The sequence below is a fragment of the Taudactylus pleione genome, unplaced genomic scaffold (assembly GCF_031769625.1).
Source record: "Taudactylus pleione unplaced genomic scaffold, aTauple2 ptg000799l, whole genome shotgun sequence".
NCBI lineage: Eukaryota > Metazoa > Chordata > Amphibia > Anura > Myobatrachidae > Taudactylus > Taudactylus pleione.
Window position 1 is genome coordinate 915,399 of NW_028285201.1, and position 27,673 is coordinate 943,071.

A 27,673-nucleotide genomic window follows, 5' to 3' on the forward strand; every position below is an offset into this window, starting at 1 on the left:
CAAAATGGGGCCAGCTGTCGATAAACATCGACAGCCGCCCCTTTTGTAGAGAGCTCCGGAGTGAGGAGTTTCTCTCTCACTCCGGGGCTTGCGCATGCGCAGTGCGGCCGCTGCACGTGCGCAGGACCAAAACATCAACCCGGTTGCGAGCGCGCAGCGCCTACGACCGGGTCTGAATGAGGTCATTTGTCCTTATATTCTAAGAGATCTTTTTGGGGAATCTCTCTCATCTTATTTATAGTTTCTATATTTTCTTTGTCATACCCTTTTTCAATTAATTTTTGTTTAATGCTGTTGACTTGGTCCTTGAAAATCTCTCCACTGGTGCAGTTTCTCCATACTCTACAAATTTTTCCTTTAGGAATAGTCTTAAGTAGGGGTGAGCGGGTTCGCATTTCTGAAATCCGAACCCCCCCGATCCGAGGCCGATCCGAGTCAGGCTCGACTTTTCCCGCCTGACTCGGATCTGAAATCGAGGCAAAACGTCATCACCCCGCCTTCCGGGTCTCGCGGGTTTTGGATCCTATATAAGGTAACCGCCTCGGCGCCTTTCTCACTCGGCTGTGGACAGTGAAGAGGGAAGGTGGGAGTCAGGGCTGGCTGGGCTGTGTAGTGTACTGTAGTGTAGTGCAGTGTAGTGTTGTGCTGTACTGTGCTGTGCTGTGCCGCTGTTGTCCATAGGGGCTGTGTCCACTACTTCAAAGTCCATAGGGGCTGGCTGGACTGTGTTGTGCAGTCAGTTGTCCATAGGGGCTGTGTCCACTCCAAAGTCCTGTGCAGTGTCCCAGTCCTAAAGGGGTGCTGTAGTGTTGTCCAGGGGGTGCTCTGTCCGTCAGGGGTGCTCCCCCCAAGTGCTAAAAAAAATAATATTTTTTCTGTGTTTGTGAATTGTGTGCGCAGTAGCCGCACGTGCATCAACAAAGTAGTGCCAAGCGTGCGCCTGTGTCCCATAAATAAAGGGCCGGCTGGATTGACCGCTAAAGGGTGCTGTAACCCCCAAAGGGCACTCCAAACAAAATAAAAAAATATATTTTTTTGTGTTTGTGAATTGTGTGCGCAGTAGCCGCACGTGCATCAACAAAGTAGTGCCAAGCGTGCGCCTGTGTCATAAGTAAAGGGCCGGCTGGCTTGTCCGTTAAAGGGTGCTGTAACCCCCAAAGTACACTCCAAACAAAATAAAAAAATATTTTCTGTGTTTGTGAATTGTGTGCGCAGTAGCCGCACGTGCATCAACAAAGTAGTGCCAAGCGTGCGCCTGTGTCTCATAAATAAAGGGCCGGCTGAATTGACCGCTAAAGGGTGCTGTAACCCCCAAAGGGCACTCCAAACAAAATAAAAAAATATATTTTTTTGTGTTTGTGAATTGTGTACGCAGTAGCCGCACGTGCATCAACAAAGTAGTGCCAAGCGTGCGCCTGTGTCCCATAAATAAAGGGCCGGCTGGATTGACCGCTAAAGGGTGGTGTAACCCCCAAAGGGCACTCCAAACAAAATAAAAAATTTTTTTCTGTGTTTGTGAATTGTGTGCACTGTGGCTGCACGTGCATCAACGAAGGAGCAGCGCCAAGCGTGCGCCTGTATCCCATAAGTAAAAGACCGGCTGGCTTGTCCGTTAAAGGGTGCTGTAACCCCCAAAGGGCACTCCATACAAAATAAAAAAAAATATTTTTTTGTGTTTGTGAATTGTGTGCGCAGTAGCCGCACGTGCGCCTGTGTCATAAGTAAAGGGCCGACTGGCTTGACCGCTAAAGGGTGCTGTAACCCCCAAAGTACACTCCAAACAAAATAAAAAAAATATTTTCTGTGTTTGTGAATTGTGTGCGCAGTAGCCGCACGTGCATCAACAAAGTAGTGCCAAGCGTGCGCCTGTGTCATAAGTATAGGGCCGGCTGGCTTGTCCATTAAAGGGTGCTGTAACCCCCAAAGTACACTCCAAACAAAATAAAAAAAATATTTTCTGTGTTTGTGAATTGTGTGCGCAGTAGCCGCACGTGCATCAACAAAGCAGTGCCAAGCGTGCGCCTGTGTCCCATAAATAAAGGGCTGGCTGGATTGACCGCTAAAGGGTGCTGTAACCCCCAAAAGGCACTCCAAACAAAATCAAAAAATATTTTCTGTGTTTGTGAATTGTGTGCCGCACGTGCATCAACAAAGGAGCAGCGCCAAGCGTGCGCCTGTGTCCCATAAGTAAAGAGCCGGCTGGCTCATTTCTTAAAGGGTGGTGTAACCCACAAAGTGCACTACTCTCCAGCAAAAATAAAAAAAATATTTTCTTTGTTTGTGTGCGCCTTAACCGCACGTATATATCAATATAACATAAATGGAGGACCAAACTTTCTCCGATAAAAATAAAATAGGGAAAGATCAAGAACCACTTCCTCCTAGTGCTGTTGCTGCTGCTGGGAGTTGTTCATCATCCCAGAGAGGAAGTAGGAACACCACTACTTTTACTAAACAATTGACCCTCCAACAGTCCTTAGCAAGGAGGATGAAGTACGACAGCAGTCATCCTGAAGCAAAACGTATAACTGAGGCCTTGACTGCTATGTTGGTGTTAGACGTGCGTCCGGTATCCGCCATTAGTGCAGTGGGATTTAGACAATTGATGGAGGTAGTGTGTCCCCGCTTCCAAATCCCGTCTAGATTCCACCTGCATCCTCAAAGCAGCAGCGACAAGCGTGCGTCTGTCTGTTAAAGGGTGGTGTAACCCTCAAAGTGCGCTCCACAAACAATAAAAAAAATTCTTCTTTTTTTTCCTGTCTTTGTGAATTGTGTGGGCTGTAGCCGCACTTGCATCCTCAAAGCAGCAGCAACAAACGTGCGACTGTCTGTTAAAGGGTGGTGTAACCCTCAAAGTGCTCCTATTTTTTTATGTGTTTGTAACTTGTGTGCGATGTAGCCGCACGTGCACCAACACAGTAGCAGCGCCAAGCGTGCGCCTGTGTCATAAGTCATGGGCCGGTTTGGACATCTGGTCCGGACTGAAGGACGAGCCAACAATTTCTGACAAGTCTACTGTCACTGCGTATGATACTGTCCTCAAAGCAGCAGCGACAAGCGTGCGTCTGTCTGTTAAAGGGTGGTGTAACCCTCAAAGTGCGCTCCACAAACAATAAAAAAATTCTTCTTTTTTTTCCTGTCTTTGTGAATTGTGTGGGCTGTAGCCGCACCTCCATCCTCAAAGCAGCAGCGACAAGCGTGCGTCTGTCTGTTAAAGGATTACATCGGTGACAGCATCCAAGTAGGCATGTCAGACAGTCCTTACATGTACTGGCAGGAAAAAGAGGCAATTTGGAGGCCCCTGTACAAACTGGCTCTATTTTACCTGAGTTGCCCCCCTCCAGTGTGCACTCCGAAAGAGTGTTTAGTGCAGCCGAGAACCTTGTCAGCGAAAGGCATAGGAGGTTGCTTCCACAAAATGTGGAGAAGATGATGTTCATAAAAATGAATTATCAACTTTTCCAGGGAGACCAGCCTCCAGAACGTTCAGAGGGACCTGTGGTGGTGGATTCCAGCGGGGATGAATTAATACTCTGTGAGGATGAGGATGTACACAACACTGAAGAGGGTGAGGAATCGGTGAATGAGGAGGATGAGGACGACATTTTGCCTCCGTAGAGCCAGTTTGTGCAGGGCCAGATTAATTGCCAGCTTGTTTTGTGGGGGCCCAAACGAACCAATCATTTCAGCCACAGTCATGTGGCAGACCCTGGCGCTGAAATGATTGGTTTGTTAAAGTGTGCATGTCCTGTTTATACAACATATGGGTGGGTGGGAGGGCCCAAGGACAATTCCATCTCGCACCTCTTTTTTTTCTTTGCATTATGTACTGTTTGGGGCCTAGTTTTTCAAACTGCCATCCTGTCTGCCACTGCAGTGTCACTCCTAGATGGGCCACGTGTTTGTGCCGCCCACTCGTGTCGCTTAGCATAGTCATCCATCTACCTCGGTGCAACCTTTTGGACATAAAAACACTATTGTGAGGTATGAGGTGTTCAGAATAAACTGGAAATGAGTGGAAATTAAGGTTTTTGAGGTTAATAATAGCATAGGAGCAGAAAAATCAACACATTCTGTGATTTTAGCTGTTTTTATGCTTTTTTAAAAAAAAAATACAGATCCAAAACACAAAACCCAGAACCCAAAACACCGAAGGGTGGTTTTGGCAAAACCAATCCAGATCCAAAACCAAAACACAAAACACAAAAAGTGGCCGGTGCACACCCCTAGTTTTAAGCCATCTCAATGGTGTAGTCTTCTAGCATTTTTTACATGAGTTGATATCTGTGGGTTTAGATAATTTTTTAGTAGCCAAGCTATGTCCATTGTTATAAATAATTAAATCTAGGAAATTTACTTCCTGTTGGCTGATATTAATAGTTAAAAGTATGTTAAAATCATTGAGGTTAAGAATATCACAAAATAGTTTAAGATCATCTTCACTTCCACTCCAAATAAAAAATATATAGTCTATGAATCTTAACCATAGATATATATTTTTTTTATACTGGTTATTGTCCTATATTTATTTATTTATTTATTAACAGTTTCTTATATAGCGCAGCAAATTCCATTGCGCTTTACAATTTGAATCAACATTGACATTATACTGGGTTGTAAAATACATACATGACATACATAATGGTAAGAGGGCCCTGCTCCCAAGCTTACAGTCTATAGGGAAATAGGTGTTGATACACAAGGAGAGGTGCTACATATTGCAAATTGGTCCAGCCCAATTGCAGATGTTCTTGGTGGGCTGTATAATCCAATCACACTGGAAAGTTGGCCTAGGGTTAGGAGGATGTTAAATTGAAGAAAGAGAAGATGTGATAGGTGTTTACTATAAGAAGAGAGTTAGATAGGGAGCTATAAAATGTTAGGTGGGCGGTCCTGGAATCTGATAAGCTTGTCTAAAGAGGTGAGTTTTCAGAGAACGCTTGAATGTTTGGAAACTAGTGGAAAGTCTTATTGTGCGTGGGAGGGCATTCCACAGGGTGGGTGCAGCCCAAAAAAAGTCCTGTAACCGTGCATGGGAACAAGTAATGCGCGGGGATGAGAGACGCAGATCTTGTGCAGAACGGAGATGTCGGTTTGGAAGATATTTTGAGATGTGAAGAGATGTATGTTGGTGTGGTTTGGTTAATAGATTTATGTGTGAGTGTAAGTATTTTAAATTGAATACGGTAGAAGACCGGCAGCTAATGGAGTGGATCAGCAGACACTGAACGTTTGGTGAGAAAGATCAACCTCGCAGCTGCATTCAAAATGGATTGTAGTGGGGAGAGCCTGTTTTTGGGAAGACCAATAAGGAGACTATTGCAATAGTCAATACGGGAAATTATGAGTGCGTGTATTAGAGTTTTTGCAATGTCTTGCATAAGATATGGTTGAATTTTGGCTATGTTTCTTAGATGTATGTAACAGGATTTAGAGACAGATTGAATGTGGGGAACAAAAGACAGTTTAGAGTCAAGAATCACAGCTAGGCAGCGAGCTTGTGGGGTGGGGTTGATTGTCGAGTTGTCAACAGTAATAGAGATATCAGGTTGGTAACTGCTATTGGCCGGTGGAAATATAATTAATTCTGTTTTGGATATATTAAGTTTGAGGTGGCAAGATGACATCCAAGATGAAATGGCAGAGAGATACGGACCAGCACAGATGGTGACAAATATGGGGAGGATAGGAAAATTTGAGTATCATCCGCGTACAGATAATACTGAAAAACTATATCACCTGGTCCTCCCACCATCCCATGAATAGGTTTACGTAGTAGGGTGCTGCCCTACTACCCATCAATGTGCCTTTTATCTGCAAATAATACTGTCCATTGAACCAGAAAAAATTATTATTCAAAATAAATCAATGCACTCATTAATAAAATATTTTTTTGTTTCTGTATTGGATCTCGACTTCCTAAAGGCGTATTCAACGGCATTCATTCGATATTGATGATCAATTATGGTGTATAATGAGGACACATTAGCAGTTACTAAAAAATGGTGTTTCCGATACTTTGGTGTTATTAAGATGTCTAATTGTCTCTATTGTGTCTTTCACATATGATTTTACTTTCATCACCACCGACTGTAAGTGAAAGTTGATGAAATGTGTTAAATTCAATGTAATAGAATCTGTCCCTGGTGTTTCCGATACTTTGGTGTTATCAAGATTTATGTATTACCAGTTATTTATATAGCACACACATATTCCACAGCGCTTTACAGAGAGTATTTGGCCATTCACATCAGTCCCTGCCCCAGGGGAGCTTACACTCTATGTTCCCTATCACATGCGCACACACATACACTAGGGTTAATTTGTGTTGGCAGCCAATTAACCTACCAGTATATTTTTGGAGTGTGGGAGGAACCCGGAGTACCCGGAGGAAACCCACGCAAGCACAGGGAGAATATACAAACTCCACACTGGTAGGGCCGTGGTGGGAGGCAGTAATGCTAAACATTACACCATCTGTGCTGCCCGATGTTTAATTGTCTAGTTGTATCTATTGTGTCTTTCACATATGATTTTACTTTCATCACCTCCGGCTATAAGTGAAAGTTGATGAAATGTGCTAAATTCAATGTAATAGAATCTGTCCCAGCTGTTATAGGTTATCACGGGGGATTGGTTAAATCCTTATGGATCTTTGGGAGAATATACATGACAGGGAGAACAGGATGTTCTTTTATCAAGTAATTCTTCTCCTGTGTGGTTACAATACCATTACTCTCGTGTTTATTCATGAGACTAATGAAACTATTTTCTATCCTTTCACATCAGGTTACCTCTCAAGAGATTATATGTAGCTTTGTCTCCCAACCAGTGGCGGAACTCCCGGAGACAATTGAATCATTTGCCGCCGGGAGTGCTGAGGAGCCGAATGGAGGAGGAGCGCCGCTCCACCTCCATGACCTGCTGCTGCCAGAGTGCTCTGTGGTCGCAGATGTCATGTAGCATGTGACCGCCGCAACTCGCCTGAGCACCATACACGCATGCAGGGGGGGTTCTCAGTAAATAGGAAACACCCCTGCCCGCCGATCACTAACAAACGCGAATCCGCTGGCGATGTGTTTGTTTTAGCAGCCAATGAGAGTCAGACAGGCTCTCATTAGCTGCTGTATCCACGGAGGGAGCCGGGCTGAGCTCACTCATGAGCTCCGCCTTCCGGCTCCCGCAGTGGTGATGGGATGAGATGTCATGATGTTTCTCCCATAGTGCCGAGTAGGATGACAGAGGAGCGGATGGTGGCGGGGTGCAGGAACGGGGATTCAGGTTAGTGATCATCTGTGTGTGTCTTGTGTTATATCTGTAAGGGGCACTGCAAAGGGGGGACCCACTACTGGGGGCACTACATACTGGGGACATTGCATAGGAAGGGCCACTACTGAGGGCACTGTATAAAGGGCACTACTGGGGGGCACTGCATAGGGGGACCACTACTGGGGGCACTGTATAAGGGGCACTACTGGAGGCACTGCAAAAGGGAACCATTACAGGGGGCACTACATAGGTGGGTACTGCATAAGGGGTATTGTATTAGTGACATTGCTTAAGGAGCACTACTGAGGGCACTGTATAAGGGGCACTACATAAGGGGGCACTGTATGGGGCACTACTGGGGGCACTCTATAAGATGCACTACTGGGGGCACTGCATAAGTGGCACTATTGGGGGCAAAGTAAAAGAGGCATTACTGGGGGCACTGCATAGGGGAACCACTATTGGGGCATTGTATAAGAGGCACTACTGGTGGAACTGTTATACAGTGCTGGGAGCTCTGTATAAGAGGCACTACTGGGGGCATGCATAGGGGACCACTACTGGGGGCACTGTATAACAGGAACTGCATAAGCTGGCATAAGTGCTGGCTGGTGGTCAATTTTAGTTTGTGGGGGGCACCAACATTTATCTTGCCTCCGGGCACCTGGGATGAAGTTACGCCACTGCTACCAACTGATTTCTCTGTATCCATGATAACAATACCCACCCTTTTATCCTGAGGTTTTATGGTTATATTCTGATTTTTCTCAAGAATCTGTAATGCCTCATATTCTACCTTGGAGAGATTGTATTGCATTCTTCGTTTACAATCTATTTTATCAACTTCTGCGCATACAATTTTATTAAAACTTTCTAAAAAAACAGCCACTGCTAAAAGTAGGATTAAAAGTGGATTTAGGTTTAAAATTGTTCTTCACCTCACTGTTACATACTTTCTGATTTAAAAAATATTTCTTAAAGGACAAATTTCTCACAAATTTTTGTATGTCAACGTAGGTGTCAAACTTATTCAGTGTGTTTATTGGTGCAAATTTTAAGCCTTTTTTCAGGAGAGTTTTTTCATTGTCTTTTAAATCATATGTACTCAATTTAAAAATCTGTGTAGAGTCTCATATCTTTCTTCTCTTTATTTGAATATATAATGGGTTTGGATTGTCTTTTTTTCCTATTACCACCCTTCCCCCTTTTTCCCCTGTGTGCACGTTTCTTTTTTATACCTATATCCATTTGTTCCTTCTCCTGTCTTTTTCCAAAAAAACCTCCTCTAATGGCTCAAACCGGTTAGAGGTGGGTATATAACACTGTGTATGGTAAAGTGATTCATCTCTATTCCTTTCCCTCCTAGTCCTCATGTTCTGCTGTTCGATGTTATCCTTGTATGAACCTCTCTGTTTCTTTCTATCCCCATATCTTACACTCCTTTCATTTTGTTGAATTCTTTCCCTATTGTCATCAAATCTACCATTCTCTATGTATCTCGATCTATTCTGGTAACGATGAGGGAATTCACTAGCTAAATGCCCATGTCTCTTTTGTCTAAGTGTTTTTATCTTAGGGGTATATTTAAACCTTGGTGTGTGAATTGGACATTCAGTAGGAGTATAGGTTTCCTCATTACTATAGATTTCACTTTCCTCTATTACTTCCAATTCCCATTCTTCTTTCTTGTCTCTAATGTATTTATTTTGCTTCCTATTTATTAGATCTTTTTCTCTGCGTATTATCCTTATTTCAATTTCTTTCTCTAGATCATTATATTCTTTAAATTCTCTAATTGGATCTATAAGAGATGTCATTTCATTTATCTGTTTTTCAATTTTAGTGAGGTTTATCCTTTTCTCCTTGATAATGAGTCCTATCAAGGAAAAGGAGCTTCTGTTCAAGATACACTCTCTATTAAATTCTTCGTTTTCTGTTTTGAAAGTGCATGGTTTATTAATATGTAATCCTTTTGGGATTACTTCCTCATTTTTCTAGCGTGGCTATTTGCCACCATGTTTTGCTCTCTTGTATGAGAACTTTCTCTAATTTTCCCATCACACTTTCTAAATCCTTATCATATAATTAATTATGTAGTTTCATTATCCTGATTTACTATATCAAAAACCAAATTGACAAGTAATTTTCTTTTATCTCTATACCCTAGCATGGTTGCAGTAGAGTGTGGTAAATAGACTATAGGAAAAATAAGCATATTCTATGCTCCAAGCTCACAAAAGGCAACTAAAAAACCTAATGTGACTTTTACAGAAAAAAACAGATTCATGTTAAAAGTGTGCTTCTGAGGTACAATAAGTTTCCTTAAAAATGGTCAAAAGATACTTTACTGTTGGCATGACACAGGGCAAAGACTTTTGGAGGATGGCCTGGTGTCAAGAAGGGCAGAAAAGAAGCCACTTCTCTCCAGGAAAAACATCAGGGACAGACTGATATTCTGCTAAAGGTACAGAGATTGGACTGCTGAGGACTGGGATAAAGTTATTTTCTCTGATGAATCTCCTTTCAGATTGTTTGGGGCATCTGGAAAAACCCTTGTCCAGAGACGGAAAGGTGAGTGCTACCATCAGTCCTGTGTCATGCCAACAGTAAAGCACCCTGAGACCATTCATGTGTGGGGTTGCTTCTCAGCCAAGGGAGTGGCCTCACTCACAATTTTGCTTAAGAACACAGCCATGAATAAAGAATGCTACCAAAACATCCTCTAAGAGCAACTTCTCCCAACCATACGAGAACAGTTTTGGTGATAAACAATGCCTTTTCCAGCATGATGGAGCACCTTGCCATAAGGCAAAAGTGATAACTAAGTGGCTCGGGGAACAAAACATCAACATTTTGGGTCCATGGTCAGGAAACTCCCCAGACCTTAATCCCATTGAGAACTTGTGGTCAATCCTCAAGAGGCAGGTGGACAAACAAAAACCCACAAATTCTGACAAACTCCAAGCATTGATTAGGCAAGAATAGGCAGCCATCAGTCAGTATGTGGCCCAGAAGTTGATTGACAGCAAGCCATGCTGTATTGCAGAGATCTTGAAAAAGAAGGGTCAACATAGCACTGATAATGTATTCATTTGGAAAGTTTTTTAGAAGATATATTTGAAGATTTTTAACCAATGTTTGGAGAGTCAGATTGAAACTGATGTTAATGGATTGAAGTACTGGATCGGTTTGAGACTGATGATGATGAATTGAAATACTGGATCAGTTTGAGAATGATGATGATGATTTGAAGTACTGGAACTATTCAAGACCAATGATGATGAATTGAAGTGCTGGATCGGTTTGAGACCGATGTTGGAATATATCGGTTGGGATGGATTGGAGATATCAGTTGGGACCGATGGTTGGATATATAATCTGGGACTGATGGTTGGATATATTGGCTGGGACCGATGTTTGTAGTTAGGATAGAGTGTCTCAGTGGATAATCCAGGCTAGAGCACAGATGGAAAGGAGACTTGCAAACAGACTTGGACCTGGAACCGTTCAGATACAGAGTACCTGGAAGCTCAGCACATAGCTGTTTCTTCAGCAGACGTGACATGGTACTGGCAAAGTGGGCCAGTCAGGAAATAGAATTTATAGGGGTGGATGATCAGGGATTGGATGCTGCATTCAGCTTGTCAGGGAGCAGCACTCTGAGTGGTGGAGGAGAGTCAGGTGACTGAATCCATCTTGACTGCACCCATACTGAGTGTTGGAGGAAACTCTGGTGTGCAGCCTGACTGCTAGCATGCTCAGCACAGAGCAGGAACAGTGTGGAGAGACCTCATAACCAGCTGGATGTTATGTGCAGTGCAGGCAGACCTCTGCATCATCCAGGAGTGATGTGCGGTCACAGTGCAAGCGGACCTCAGAGCTAGCTGGACCAAACACCACTGAGGTAAAAAATAAGAATACTGGTAAAAATTAGTCAGGATCATGACAGTACAACCTCCTTCATGGGTGGACTCCTGACAGCCACTTGAATCTCTGAAATACTGTACTTGAAGATGTATTCCCATACAAAAATAACTAGAGAAGTGCAATTCAGAAGTACTCATGTACATATTCAAGCTGAAGTCCTCAGAAGTCTTCCCAATTTTCAACTTCAAAGGTAAGACCTTCATCATCAGAACAAGTGGACCATTCTTCATTACTGTAAAGAGAGTTTACTTCATCTAGAAAGTCCATTGTATCAATGGCATAAAAGTCCTCTCTTGAAACTGAGGTACTTGAAAGTGTAGCCCCATGGTAACTTGACTGACATCCATGAGGAACCTTTTCATGGGAATATGTATTTCTCATTGGCAATTCTGGAATTTCTTCCTGGAAAAATTAAGGAAGGATAGAAGGACTAGGAAGGATAGAACCCCCCATAATGTAACTTGAGTCATCTATAAACTCGGAATCAGAGTCCATATCCAAAGTGAGTGTAAGTCAGATGGTGCATCCATATGCCTGGAATACCCAAATGAGTCAGAGGATGAACTTAAGGAAACATAACCCTTAGTTAAGTCAACAGGTTGTGACCTTTGAACTGTTTTTGGAATGCTTGCAAACCTTAGAATTTCTGATGCTGTCCAACATACAGTAGTTTGCCTTTGTTCAGGAAGCGATGGATTGGAAAACTGAACGTTGGCTGAGTAGATAATGAATGCAGAAGAGTAGTACTTTCAGAGCAGCTGTCATAAGAAGGAGACAAACAAATAGAAAGAGATTCTATGAATAGAGGGAAAAGAAACATAGAAAGCGAGAAGAGAAGAGATGGATAATTGATATATTATAATAAAGCTTTATTTAATTAAATTAAAAGGAAAATAATCGCCTATCACGGACTAACCAACATAAATATATCAAAAAGTGAAAAGATGAATATTATCAAGACAGCAACAGTAGGTATATATATATATATTTAGATATATATTATATCTGATAAGGCTAATCTAGGCCATTTCTCAAAATCTACATTTAATATGATCAACTGCTGAAATGCAGCTTGTATCTGCGGACACAGTATTAATATTATAACATGTTAGTAGCTATCCAAATTGACACAAAAATGGTCCTCATGACAAAATACAAGATAGTGATGATATGGACACACTTCCCAAATAGTGTGCAATAATTTTCTTAAAGGAACACCATATGTAGATATATAGGCCCTCATTCAGAGCCGGACGCTCTGAGCAGAGCGCTCGCTCTGAATGAGGGCCGTCCTCCTTAAAAATGGAGCGTCCTCCTGGACGCTCGTATAGCTGTGGGTCACCACCCACAGCACATACGAGCGTGCAGGATGATGGTCGCGATGGTCTTGACCATCGCAACCATCGCCAGTGCGACCAGAAGCCTGTGGTCGGGGTTTTCGACCACAAGCCCTGGAGTGATTTTGGCTCTATCAGAGCCAAAATCACTCCCACTGACATCACTAGTGATATCAGTGGGGCCGGCTTCTGACGGTAGGCGTTCCCTTAGGAACGCCTCCGTCTGGCAGGCACGCCCCCGGCATGCCCACCAAAGGGGGCGTGCTGTCAGTCAACATCGACAGCACGCCCCCTTTGATCAGACACAACGAGCGAAGGAAAGTCCTCCGTCATGCGCAGTGCACACCATCGACCCACTTGCGAGCGGACAGCCGCTTGCGAGTGGGTCTGAATGAGGCCCATAGTCCCACAACGGAGGTTGCAGAAAAAATACATAGATATCCACAATGACAGAAGGCCTTGCCAATGGCAGTGATATGAGGATTAATTCTCATGTGTGAGAACAAGGCGAAAATAAAACATAACATATATAACATAACATGTAACAAAAATACACATACATTTTAAAAAGCTGTTCACCATATCCCATAAATAATTGATTTATCACAATGGATAGTAATTAGAGGCGTCCCTCTTTTAAAGCTTGGAAAGTATAAAATTGATATTGATCTAGATAGATATGAAAGACAGAGTATGTGCACCTATAGGTCAGATTCTGCTGTTCCTTGTCTTTTACAAATAGAGGTTAAGGAATGAGTTTCACTGTCTCACAGCACAATGGAAACAGTGCAGTCTGCTTCTGCTGTTAGTGCCAAGGAAATTGTGAAATCCCTGTTGCCACGGGCAGCACAGGGAACCACAAATATCGGCGACTAATGAGAGAGCAGAGAAGGCATAATAGTGATAGTACCTGTCAGGAATACTCTCCAAGTGGGTAAATGGTGTGGGGTCCACAGTGTGCACTGGGATGAGCTGACGCACGTTTCACCAGATGGGCTTTCTCAAGGAAGCTTCCGATATTTGCCGATATTTGTGATTCCCTGCGCTGCCCACGGCAACAGGGATTTCACGATTTCCTTGGCACTAACGGAAAAAGCAGACTGCACTGTTTTCATTGTGCCATGAGACTGTGAAACTCATTCCTCATCCTCTTTTTGTATAAGACGCATGCCACTATAACACCGTCACAATGCAAAGGCACACCTGCGTTCGCCTGACCACCCCCGTCACCACCCACAAACAGTACTTCCTGTCAATAAAAATTGGAAGGGTCTGCGTACACACTGCGGGTAGTCTGCAATGCATACGCATGCACATTTCAAAAACATTGGCCAAGTGCGTGTGTTCTTTCCTTTGCATTCCTTGCTGATTCAGGCCTTGAATCCTTTGTATAGACTTTGGAATGTCTCGTCTCTTGATGGCTTGAAGGTTTTTAATACACTGAACAAGTAAAGCCTAATATTGCTCAGGCAGCGATTCTCAGGAGGACTGAGCAGTAGGTGTTTATTTTGGATTGGAAAGGATACTCAGATGGTCTCAAGCAGACTGATTCTGGAGTGAATTCTTTTTGCACAGCTTTAATAAAAGTGGATAGATCATTTAGAAGCGGATCTTTGGATTTGATAAGTGGATTAGCCCATTCCCAGGCTTTACCTCTAAAGGATAGAAGCAAATGTTTAACGGCATTTATGGGAGTAGTACACACTGATGTTTCTGCATCAATATCACTGAGGTATTTGTGTGTCAATGCACAGAACTGAGTAAAATCTCAGTTGAAATAGACACATGCTGAAGCATTAGATGAGTTCTGAGCAGTGGAAACTTGTGAAGCATCTACTGGAACAGAAGTAGAGACAGCTTGAGAAACTTCTGGCTGGAAAGAGGATGCCATCTCCTGATCTGACTGTTTGAGATTCCCAACTGGGACTGATAGGAAACTTGAAGTCTTCACCTGTTACAGAACACTATGAGCCCCCATTGGGGTTTTTGGGATGGCAGATTAAAATTTTCCCTTGGAGGAAAATCTTTCCTTAACTTCTTTACAGAAAGCTTGAAGGTTGTTAAATACTGGTCTCAATGAGTTGATTAGCCCACTCCAAGGCTGTTTCTCTGAAAGTATTTTGCTGCCAATGTGGAAGTGATGGGAATCGGGGATGCTGTCTGAAAATGCAGCCAAGAATTGAGCCAAGTTCCCATCAAAGTAGAGAGAAGACTGGATATTGACCGAAGACTGATTTGAATTGAGTCTAGAGGAACTTGAACCAGCTAGATCTAGAGGAGGCAGAACTGGTAGGAACTGGAAAATCCCTCAGACAGATGGATGGGACTGGATTGGGTCCAGAGGAACTTGACTCGGTAGGCACTGGATGGAACTGAACCGCTGTGGAATTTGAATTTTTTGACTCGGCTGGAACCGGAGGAGTCCTTGGACAGACTGATGGAACCATATTGTGTACAAAGGAATTTGAATCAGATTGAACTGAAGGAGATGGAATCTGGCTGGAACCAGAATGAGTAGAATACAATTGTTCATATGGCCCCTCTTCAACCTGAACCATGCTGGGAGCCTTGAGTGACTGGGCAGAATTCAAAGATAGAGTTGAAAAAGCGGTACTCAGACTGGTGTCTAACAGGGTGGAATTCTCATGAGGTGACTGACAGGAATTGATATCTGGATCTGTGGTACTAAAGATCCCTCCTGGGCTGAGGCTCTCTAGACTCCTACTGGGGTTGACAACTCAGACACCCCACCTAGGGTTAGCAGATTGGATGTTTCTCTTGGAGTTGGAGACTTGGATGCCCCTCCTTGAGCTAGAGCATTGGACATCCCTCCTGGGGTCGGAACATCGGATGCCTCTCCAGAGGCTGAAAAATGAGATGCCTCTCCTGGGGCTGAAATAATGGTTGCCTAACCAGAGACTGGAGAACCAGATCCCTCTCCTGAGGCTGGCGAATCAGATGCCTCTCCTGAGGCTGCAGAATCAGACAGCCCTCCTGGGGCTGTGGAATCAGACTTCTTTCCTGGGGCTAAAATATTGCATGCCTCTCCAGAGGCTGGAAAACCGGACCCATCTTCTGAGGCTGGCAAACCAGACGTCTCTTTGATTATGAGAGACTTGGACATTCTCTTTTGGTTCCCAAATTTGGAGTAGGACCTTCTTGTTATGGGACCCCAATTGTACGTTTTAAACTGCTTTTTAATAGGAGTCATAACCCCCTTGTACAGGCTGAGGAAACTGGGACTGCAGATTGCACACAGAAATAATTGGAGACACGAACATGATGACACTGACACTTGTCAACAATGCTGACTTGCAAAGGGAACAGTCTTTAATTAAATGATCTGAACTCCCACAATAGAGAGAGATGCAGTATGTAATTCCTTACCTGCGGGCATTCAGCCACAGAGAGCTTGGGGAGCAGGTAACTACGGTGTGTCTCACTTTATTTTGCTTAGTAAGGGAAACCTTAGCTCTAGGAGAGTCTGTGACAAAAGTCTCTTCAGACACAGGATATGGAACAGAAGACTTAGGGCCTGATTCATTACTGATTGCAACTGCGATTACGCATGCAATCAGCCAGTTATTGCATTCAGCGCATGTGTATGCAGCACAGTGCGCATGAGCGAACACTCCACTGTGATCGCGACTATGATCACAGTGACTACACAGACAGAGTAATTGACAGGAAGTGACCATTTGAGGGTGGTGTTGGGGGTGGTCGGCAAAACGCAGGCATTCCAGTGCATTTTAATGCCATTCCAGGGGCGTGCTTAAATTAGCCATTACGGTGCCATACGCAGCTTGGGCTTTCACTGCATGCGATGAGGTTAGCAATTCCCGAGTAAGGTCTGGCATTGTGCAAGTGTGTGTGAGGCTCCAATTGTACTCAATGTTGCCGATGGTTTTGCAGACTTGCAAAGTATTATGGATGTGTATAAGGTAAAGTGGGCATCCTTAAGTTTGGCTGCGATGGCATTGCGATTGCAATAATTAGCATATTTTCTCAGTGAGATTACATGCGCAATCACTGTTGCGATCGCAATAGTGATCCTTACTGAATCAGGCCCTTTATAGTTTTAGGAATGTCACCAAGGAACTCATGAATAATCAGAAAAATTCAGGTGAGAAGGCCTTGTAACTGTTTTAACAGTTGATGAAGAGTACCTAGATGATCAGGGTTGGAAGCAATAGTGGACTGAGAATTCCGAGAGCAAGTGAGAGGGTGAATCGCCTTCTCAGGAGAAATTCCTTTAGAATTGCCACTGAGTATGCTTGGAATAAACAGTTGAAGATGGGGTCCAACCTTAGGAACAGATGCAGAAGGATTCTGTGAGGCTGTCCTGGATGCCTTGGGACCACTGATTGTGGCTTGGATATTATCCAGCTGGTTGATTAGCTCTTGAAGGAACTGTATCACGTAAACCTGTGCTGCCTCTTGATGATCTAAGTGAGTTACAAGGTCTTGTACAAATCCTGCAGCTTGGGCCTGATTCTCAGCTGGATCTATTGGGCCATTACAAATTGTCATACCTGAGGGTTGGTGTTGGTTGGAACAGGTGTGGGAAGCTGAAGTGGAAACCAAAGAGGCTTGTATGAACCTGGGTGGCTGGAACCAGGACTTCCTCATGCGTTAAGGGAAAATAGGAGGCAGTGGAATTGCTGGAGGTGATGAGCCTGAAGGCAAGGACTGTAGGGAACAACTTTATTAGACTGGAAATTGAATTGAAACTGTAGTGTTAGAATTGAATAGGAACTGATGTACCATAATAGAATTGATGATATAGAACTGATGAAGCAGGGTCAGATTGGAACTGATGCTGTAGAATCAATTATATGGATTGATGAAGCAGAATCGGATTGAAACCAATGTTTGGAGACAGTCAGGTGGCAACTGATGTTTGGAGACAATTGGATTGGAGCCAATGTTTGGATACAATTGGATTGGAGCCAATGTTTGGAGAGAATTGAATTGGAGCCAATGTTTGGAGACAGGCTGGAATTGAGGGCCCGATTCAGACCCGTTTGCATGGCTGCGTTCGCACGCTGCCGTCAGTGGCCAAGTATACAAATCCCACAATTGCATGACCTGGCTTCAGGGCGGCCACTATGTCTTAGAGTGTGGCGGCAGTGCAGCCACATGCCAGTCAATGCTGCCCCCTCTCCCTTCGCGGCACACATCATCTCCAGGAAGTGTACTTAGCAATTGGTAACATCGAGAACCATTGGAGGCATACGCAGTGCTTTTGGTAGACCCTACTGTACTGCAAGCAGTGTGAGTGCTTCAGTCACATAAAAAGACCAGGTGATGTGTACAATGATGCTCCACCTTAATTATGCATGCCCAAAGAACGCAGTTTTGATGTTCAGACATGCCTGCATTCGCAGCACCACTCCCCCGTTAAGGCACCTTTCCCTGTTACCACCCACAAACGACACATTCTGCCACTCAAAGTAGCAGGCAGTCTGTGTACCCCGGGCGATCACTTCCCGATCGCATAGACTGGCTAGCGCATGCGCATATTGCCACATACGCATGCGCAGATGGGCGACAATCGCCCATAGCGTGTGAACGTAGCCGTGCAAACGAGTCTGAATCTGGCCCTGAGGTTAATGGATTGAAGAATTGGATCAGTTTGAGACCGATTTTGAGGAATTGAAGTACTGGATCGGTTTGAGACCGATGATGAATTGAAGTGCTGGATCGGTTTGAGACCGATGTTTGGATATATCGGTTGGGATGGATTGTTTGGAGATATCGGCTGGGATCGATGGTTGGAGATATTGACGAAGGTACATGACGCACTAAAACGTGTTAAGCAAACTATTTTTTCTGATAATTATGCCTTATTCTTAGGCTGTAATTGCCTTTATCTCTATGGACTAAGCTGATCTGAAATGTTTAATCGAGACCGCTCTATCAAGATCGCTTCACTCAATTGAACTGAGGGCCTGATTCAGAACCGTTCGCAAGCGGCCGCTCATTCATATGCGGCCGATGTTATGCATCTGTGCATGCATATGCATCGTAGTGCACGTGCATCAAACTAGTTTGAGCGTTCGAGAAGCACTCGCTCGCCCAGCAAAGACAGCCCAGTTGAATGAGTGACAGGAGAGGCCTTTTGTGGGTTGTAACAGGGGTAGGGCAGTAGTAGTAACGGGGTGGTGGAGGTGCGAATGCCGGCATGCCTGAGTGTTTCAACGCTGTTTCAGAGGCGTGCATAATTATAATTAACAGGCAGCGTCACAGTACACGTCACCTGGCTGGTCTTTACACTGCACTGCTCACAGTGCTTGCGGTAGGGTCAGATAATCAGCACTGCGGTCAGATCCGATGGAACCCGATGTACCGATGGTTGTATATACTTCTTGGAGATGACGTGCACTAGTGGGTGGATGAAGATAGGCTCGTGGGCGTCTATTAACACAAAGTGATCGCTTGTCAAGACATAGTGGGCGTGCTTATGCCTTGCCGTGCGATCATCTGCCTTGACGTCACTTAGGTGAATTTGCATATGCTAGGAGTGAGCGGCCACATCTAGCAAACGGGTCTGAATCAGACCCTGAGTCTCTATCATTAGACAGCTGGCTGCTGGAAGTAGACCCGCTGAACACTGCCTGTCGGCATAAGAACCGTACACAGCTTCTGAACTGGAGCGAACCACTGGCATTAGTCACAACACTCCGGCCATACACCTCCATTACTTGTCTACTAAAGGTCACCTCACAAGATAACTGCTGAGCTAAATAAGCTGATGTTAACAGATCAGAGAGCTCCAGATGCAAATTTCCAGCATATGCCTTACATGGTAGCTCAATAGTGGCGGAAGACAGATCAGTATAACATACTAAACTGTGACCAACTGCATACCCAAAAAAGGATACAGTGGGTAATACTAATAAAGACCTAAAGATTGCTGAAATATATTTGATTCAAAGGCTACGATGCCATACACCGAGAGGACGCCGGACCTATCGTCCTCTGCCGGGGGTAAGTAAACACTTAGCCGGGGATGGGGTTAGGTTAAGGGTGCCCCCAGGGGGAAATAGGGTTAGACACCCCCCCTCGGGAAAGATTAGGGTTAAGCTAGGGGAAGGAGGGGTAGGTTTAGGCACTAGGGGGAGGTTAGGGTTAGATACCCCTTTCGAGAGGGTTAGGTTAAGGGTGCAGGGAGGGGGGGTTAGGTTTAGGCACTAAGGGGAGAGGTTAGGGTTAGGCACTAGGGGAGGTTAGGGTTGGGCACCCCTAAAGGAGGGTTAGGATGTGGTAGTAATAGTATACTTACCTGCGCTGTCGGGATTTTCACTCATTGAGCTGCCGGCATCGGGATTTGAACTGCCGGGCTGATACTAATTCTATTGGCAACATATTGTCTTTTTAGGATTCTTTTACTTACTTTTTTTTACAAATTGCAACAATATGTGTTTGTTTGTGTGTTCTAATGGTTGGACCAAATATTATTTTTATTTTAAAAAGCAATAAATGTAATATGTGAAGGTTTGCACACCTTCTTCTTTTACAGCAGCTTTGCACTCATTTTTTGGAGAGTCTAAGCGCCTACGACAAGTCATATCAATTTCTGGTTGGATATAATGGCAGAGACCGATGGTTGGAGATGTTGGCTGGGGCCAATTGTTGGAGATATTGGCTGGGACCGATGGTTTTAGATATCCGCTGAGACCGATGGTTGTAGTTAGGAGTGAGTGTCTCAGTGGATTACCCAGACTGGAGCACAGATGGAATGGAGAGTACCTGGGAGCTCAGCACAGAGCTGTAACTTCAGCAGAAGCGACATTGTACTGGCAATGTGGGACAGTCAGGAAATAGAATTTATAGGGGTTGATCCCTAGGGTTTGAATGCTGTGATCAGCTGGTCTGGGAGCAGCACTCTTGAGTGGTGAAGGAGTGTCAGGTGACTAAATCCAACATGACTGCGCCCATACTGAGTTTTGGAGGGAACTCTAGTGTGTGGAGCCTGAGCATGCTGAGTAAACACACTGAGAGCACAGAGCAAGAACAGTGTGGACAGACCTCATAACCAGCTGGATGCGATGTGCAGTACAGGTGTACCTCTGCGTCATCCGGGAGTGATGTGAGGTCATAGTGTGAACAGACCTCAGCACTAGCTGGAGAAAACACATAGGTGAAACATAGGAGTGTCACGGCTTGGCATGCACCTGGACCCGGAGTGGAGTCGGATGGCGAGTGAGGGTTCGTTTGCTGGTACTTGAAAGCAGCCGGCCTTAGGGGGGTATGACTCATGAAGGAATTGTTTACACGAAGGGGTGAGACAGGCTGGGAGACACTGGCGGAACTAGGAGAACCAGGGTTGGCTGGGTAAACAATGGGTAGCCGGTGTCAGGAGACAGGTAGTAACAGGAGCAGAACCGCACCAAGGCTGAGAGGTGAATCTGCAGGAACACACTGGAGCAATGGCACTTTTAAGGAGCAAGGGAGCACAGAGAACTAGCTCACAGCATACGTTGTGATAGACATTGCACTGGCAACTAAGGAGCCTCTTGACAGCCCTTTAGTACCCTCAGGTAGTGCAGGATTGGCTTCTAGCCTCCCTAGCCAAGGCTGTTACCTGATTGGCCCAAATCAACATGTGACCCAAATCCAAGATGGCCGCGCCCAGTGGTCAGTGTGCAGAAGCACTGTCAGACTCAACCTCTCTCACCTGCCTCCAGATGGAATCCCTTAGTCTGCGGAGGCTCACAGTACCCAGCGCTGCTCTCCAGGTCCTTGCACCCCCACCGGAGACGCCATGCCAGAGCGCCCGGAGCGGTAAGGACCACGATCTCGGCAGCCTGTCAGCCCTGATCGTGACAGTACCCCCTCCTTTAAGGGTGGCCTCTGGACACTTCTTGGGTTTACCAGGATTTTCAGAATGAAACTTAATCACCAGGCGAGGAGCATGGACATCCTCAGCTTTCACCCAACAACGCTCTTCAGGACCATCACCTTACCAATCCAGCAAATATTGAAGCTGACCATAATGAAAACGAGAGTCCAGGATTTGTTTGACCTCAAACTCTACACCCTTCTCAGTTAGGACTTTGGGAGAGCGTGGCAGGACTTGCAAAAGCGATTCAGGATGAGAGGTTTCAGCAGGGAGATATGGAAGGAGTTTGGTATTCTGAGATAGGACGGGAGTTTCAATTTGTAGGCCACTGGATTGATCACTTGAGTGATGGGAAATGAACCGATGAAGCGGGGAGCAAACTTCATGGACGGGACTTTAAGGCAAAGATTATGAGTAGACAGCCACACTAAATCACCCGTTTTTAGGTTGGGCACTGCTCTCCTTTTTTTGTCAGCTGCTAATTTACATCAAACAGAGGCTTTTTGTAAGGCGGAATGAACCTGAGTCCAAATCTGAGAGAATTTCTGTAGTGTGGAGGTTACCGCTGGTACATCGAAGACTGGCAATTCTTGAAACTCTGGTACTCTGGGATGCAGACCAAAAACTACAAAAAATGGGGTTTGCCCCGTAGAAGAATGATAAGAGCTGTTATGGGCAAATTCGGCCCAGGGCAGAGTGCCTGCCCAGTTGTCTTGTGATGAAGACATGTGGATTCGCAGAAAGGTCTCGAGGTCCTGATTGACCCTCTCTGTAGATCCATTAGACTGAGGGTGATAAGCTGTTGAAAATTTTAGTTTAATTTGGAAGACAGAACACAGAGCTCTCCAAAATCTTGCTACAAACTGCACCCCTCTATCGGAGACCATTTCAATTGGGAGTCCATGGAGATGGAAGATATTGTCGACGTACAGCTGGGCCAACTCTTGAGCAGATGGCAATTTCTTGAGGGGAACGTAATGAACCATTTTGGAGAAACGATCCACCACAACCCAGATGGTGGTAAACCCATTGGAAACGGGTAGGTCCGTTACAAAGTCCATGGATAGGTGTGTCCAAGGACGGGTTGGTATCGACAGGGGTAGCAATGTGCCGGCAGGAGCTTGTGTGGATGTTTTATGCTGAGCACACTGTGGTCAGGAGGAAATAAAAGCTTCAGTTTCTGATTTCATAGCAGGCCACCAATATGAACGTTGCAGGAATTTCAAGGTCTTGCGTATGCCCGGGTGTCCGGCAAAACGAGAAGTATGAGCCCACTTCAAAAGCTGTTTGCGCATATCTGAGGTCACAAAGGTTTTCCCAGGAGGGGGTTGAATGCGAGTGACAGCAAATACTCTGGAGTCCAGAACTGGAGTCTCCTTATGACCTTCGGAAGATGCGTCGGAGGAGAGAAAACGAGAGAGAGCATCTGCTTTTTGATTCAGTGAGCCTGGGTGAAAAGTCAAAGTAAATTGAAACGGGAGAAGAATATTTCCAACCGGGCCAGACGAGAACTGAGGCACTGGATATTCTTTAGATATAGGAGGTTCTGATGATCCGTATAAACGGTGATGGGAAACGTAGCACCTTCGAGAAGATATCGCCACTCTTCAAAGGCTAACTTCACAGCCATCAATTCCTGCTCTCCAATGGGATAATTCCTTTCCGCTAGGGAAAATTTCTTTGAGAAGAACCCGCAAGGATGAAACTTGTTATCCTCAAGTTTCTGGGATAGTACTGCCGCTACTGCTTCGGAAGAGGCATCCACTTCTAGAAAAAATGGGTAAGTAATGTTAGGTTGTCTCAGTACAGGAGCGGAAATGAAGGCTTGTTTTAAAAGTTGAAAGGCGGTTTCGGCTTCGGGAGGCCACTGAGATGGGTTTGCCCCCTTGTGAGTCAGAGCGGAAATGGGTGCCATGAGGGTGGAGAATCCTTTGATGAATCTTCGATAATAGTTAGTGAAGCCTAGAAATCTTTGTACCGCCTTCAAAGAATTCGGACGAGATCAGTCCAAGATTTCCAGTACTTTCTGGGGATCCATTTCAAGCCCAGAACCTGAGACGATGTAACCTAGAAAGGGAACCAAGGAAGCTTCAAACACACATTTTTCAGCTTTAAAGTACAGGTGGTTCTTTCATAAACGAGTTAGCACTTCCTTGACTTGGGACCGATGTTTGTCAATATTGGAGGAGAATATCAGAATATCGTCTAGGTAAACCACTACAGAAATATATAGTAAGTCCCGGAAGATCTCATCCACAAAGTTCTGAAAAACAGCAGGGGCGTTACAGAGGCCAAAGGGCATTACAAGATATTCAAAATGACCGTCCTGGGTATTGAATGCTGTTTTCCACTTGTCTCTGGCTCGTATCCTAATGAGATTATAGGCCCCTCTTAAATCCAGTTTGGTAAAAATAGTAGCACCTTTTACTCGATCGAAAAGTTCGGTAATGAGGGGTATCGGGTAGCGGTTTTTGACAGTTATGTCGTTTAAGCCCCTATAATCGATGCAAGGGTGCAGACCTCCATCCTTCTTTGATACAAAAAAGAATCCCACCCCTGCCGGTGAGGAGGATAGTCGAATGAACCCATTTTGCAGGTTCTCCTGGATGTACGCTGACATGGCCTTGGTCTCGGGCAGGGAGAGTGGGTAAGTACGGCCACGTGGAGGAATTTTGCCAAGGATCAACTCAATAGGACAATCGCACTCCCGATGAGGAGGCAGAATATCGGCCCCGGTTTTGCAGAAGACGTCAGAGAAGGAGTGGTACTGGCAGGGAATTGGAGTAGTGGTTGCAATGTGAATTTCTTTGACGGGCTTGATTTGAGGAAGGCAGGACGCTCGACAAGTCTCTCCCCAGGACAAGATTTGCATGGTACCCCAGTCAATATTGGGAGAATGTTTGCGTAAACAGGGATATCCAAGGATGACTTCATGGGAGGCTTTGGGAATCACCAAGAATTGGATAGTTTCTGTGTGAAGAGCCCCGACACGAACTGGCACAGGTAGAGTACGTAGAGAGACGACTCCGTTGATAATCTGGGTGCCATTCACTGCAGATAGGGTGACGGTATGGTCGAGAGAGGAGACAGGAATCCGAAATCTCTGGACAAGTTCGGCAGTGATGACATTTTCGGCAGCCCCTGAATCAAGGAGAGAAAGAACAATTTTAGAACCATGGGAAATCTCTAAAGTAATGGTCAAGGTAGATTCAGTTTTTGACGGAGACGAGGACATCACTCCCAACCTGGTGTCTCCAGCACAGGTTAGGATCGGGAGTTTCCCGGATGAAGTGGACAGGCAGCGACCAGATGACCAGTCTCCCCACAGTACATGCACAGGTTCTCCCATCGGCACCTTTGCCGCTCCTCTACCATGAGGGGAGCCCGATTAATCTGCATGGGTTCGTCTCCCACAGGTTCAGATAGAGGGGTGGTCGTGTAATGGTCGGCCGGAACCTAAAGCGAACCTAAAGCGATCTCCCCTATTTTTCTCACTCTGCCGTGCGTGAAGCCAGGACATGACCTGTTCGCAGCAGTCAAGGTCATTTTTAATGAATTTCCTTCTGCACCTGGCTCAATGTACCACAATAGTGGACAGCATTCACAGTACCTTGGTGAGTATATTAACAAGAAGCACACCCTTGTGGTTCCAAAACACTGTCAACATGACCTGTTTTGCTGATGGAGTTGTTTTGAATTTCTTTGAAGGTGGGGACGATGAGTGTTCCAATGCTTGCTTCGTCTCCATTGTCACATGTTGTACCCATGTTTCATCACCTGTAACAATATGATGCAGAAACTCCTCATGATACCGTGTCAAGTGCACAAGTGACAATCCCATCCTATTGGTTTTGTGAGCTTCTATGAGTTGCTTTGGTACCCAGCGTGAACACTTTTTCTTGTACCCCAGTTGCTCATGAAAGAAGTTGTGCACAGTACCCACTGAGATGTTCAATTTGTCAGCAATATCACTAACTTGAAAGCGTCTGTCCTCCTGAAACAGACCTTCAATGTGGCACATATTGTCATTTGTGGTGGATGTGCTTTCCCAGCCTCCACACTTCTCATCTTGAACGTCTGTCCTGCTGTTATCAAAGGCCATAGAATCCATGATATGTTCATGGACCTATGTGTTTTCGCGGACAGCTTCCCGAACACAGGCTAATTATCGGGGATTCTTTTTCGGCACCTGCTGAGGTCCCAAAAAAATATCTCCGATAAGTGCTGTAGGCTGCCACGCTTCGGGGCTAATTGGATAGCCCCAGGGGATCAATTAGTTCACAGTAATTGACCACAATAGAATTAATTCCAACTTAATTTGAAAAAAAATATAATTAAATTCTCCAAAGAGAATAAAAAAGTAATTCAAATTGGTGTATAAATAATCAAATTATTTGTTCAAAAAGGTTAATATGCATACCAAATGTTTTGCTGGCAGTGACAGTAGCACAGTATTCCAATTGTTGCAGGTAGGGTTCTACCTTATATCAACATTTTTCATCAATTCATTTAATTATATATTCACTATTTTTAATATTAATTTCTTATATTTTTTGTTCTGTTTTGAGTGTTTGGTTATATACATTTTTAAATTAAATAAACATTTCATTTTTCACTGCTATTTATCACATTTTTGGGGAGGTTAAGAGACATTACATTTAGCGCTGACACTCACCATGGCTTTTTATTTTGCATTAACATGTTAGTTCAGAATAATGTATGCAATGAAAATAGAAATTACCTGAAAATGTCATACCATGTTAAGAAAAATGTTAAGACATATTTATTACCTTAACTATCCATCTTATATTTCTACAGGCAAATTCCTTTGAAGATATCTACAGAACCCACTGTTCTCTCTTCTGGGTCCCGAACATTCAAAAAGAAAATAGGAGAATTTTTTGCATTGAGAAAACCCAGATCCTCTAAAGGTTCCAAATCTGAAAAAGATCCTGAAGGTAGCCCAGTGATTTCACGAAGCAGAAAACCAACTCTAACAGATATATTAAGACCTCTGGGTAAAAGCAGTGAGACCTTAAAAGGGCAAGATAAAACTGACAATGCCTCCTCTGCTGAGGCAACATGTATGGATGATCCAACCTGGACACCGGATGCTGCAAGGAGGATCAAACCTAGATATTCACGTGAAGGGAAGTCACAGTCACTGATTCTCCTGCCTGCGAATGATGAAGAATCACTTGGAATAAAGGACAAGGTAAACATGTTGATGGACAAAAAACCAAACTCTGTGAAATAGTTTTTGCTCAAAAGTGACTTTTAAAAGCATTGGCAGACTATCTAAGGTTTGTAGTTAGCAGCATGTGGCTGATAATTTAATGAAAAATGGACCTAGGTGTTCCAGTCAGTACCTGATCCTAAAATATGTTCTACCTAAAGCAATAACAATAATCTGTTATTTCAAACCTTCAAATTCAAGCTATAACTAGAATTTTAATTACTTTGAAAGCCAGGGTTTAACAAAGTCAGGTAGCATCAAGCAAATCTAGGTAGGGGACAAATGATTCAGAACAATAGCTATAATTATTGTCAGCAATAACACAGTCCATACTGTATTTGTAAAGAAGCATACTGTACTTAGGGTCAAGGTGTATAAAAAAATATTAGCAGCTATTAGTTCAAAAAATTTAAATAGTTTAAAAGCCACACAAAATTGTCATGAAAGTTATGAAAGTGCTGGTGTTGCCCATAGAAACCATTCAGAGTCTATAATTTTCTAGGAAGCAATAGAAATAATAGCTACAATCTGAATGATTGCTATGGGCAACACCACCACTTTTCATTTTTAGAAGCTTTAGTCATTCTAACCCCTTGAGTCATGGAATATCTCCTGGGGGTATATTTACTATGGTTTGATTTGAGATTCATTTTTATGAGTCTCTGAAATCTCCTGAGATCGAATTGAACTTGAACAGCAAAATCCCTTAGCAAATCTCAAATTTACTAATAATGGATATTGCTTTCGATTTTCAAACCAAATTTTATCTTGTTTCATGTTAAGAAGGGATTTGCTGTTCAGTTTATGAAACCCCTTCCAAAATTGAAACACAAAACCCCATTAAAATAGAATGCAAAATCGTACGCAACTTCCTCATTACTTCCTATTGTGCCAAATGTATCACATGCACACTAACAGGGGAAAAAATTGGAAACACCCCAGAAAAGTGAAAGGGATATATACTTTCTTCATAAATATAATATGCTCATCTTAAATATATCTATATATATATATATTAGATGGAATGGGATTGTTTTACCGGCGATTGTTTTACCGGCG

The 27,673-nt window shown here is 44.1% G+C and overlaps 1 protein-coding gene across 1 annotated transcript in view; it reads left to right on the top strand.

The window, feature by feature from the left end:
- The window catches only part of LOC148474932 (capping protein, Arp2/3 and myosin-I linker protein 2-like), a 970,125-nt gene that overhangs the window by 722,109 nt on the left and 220,343 nt on the right, over window positions 1–27,673 (top strand). The window contains exon 29 of the mRNA XM_088457971.1: window positions 26,197–26,593. Coding sequence (XP_088314097.1) covers window positions 26,197–26,593 — 397 coding nt within the window. The remainder of the gene's footprint in view (window positions 1–26,196; window positions 26,594–27,673) is intronic.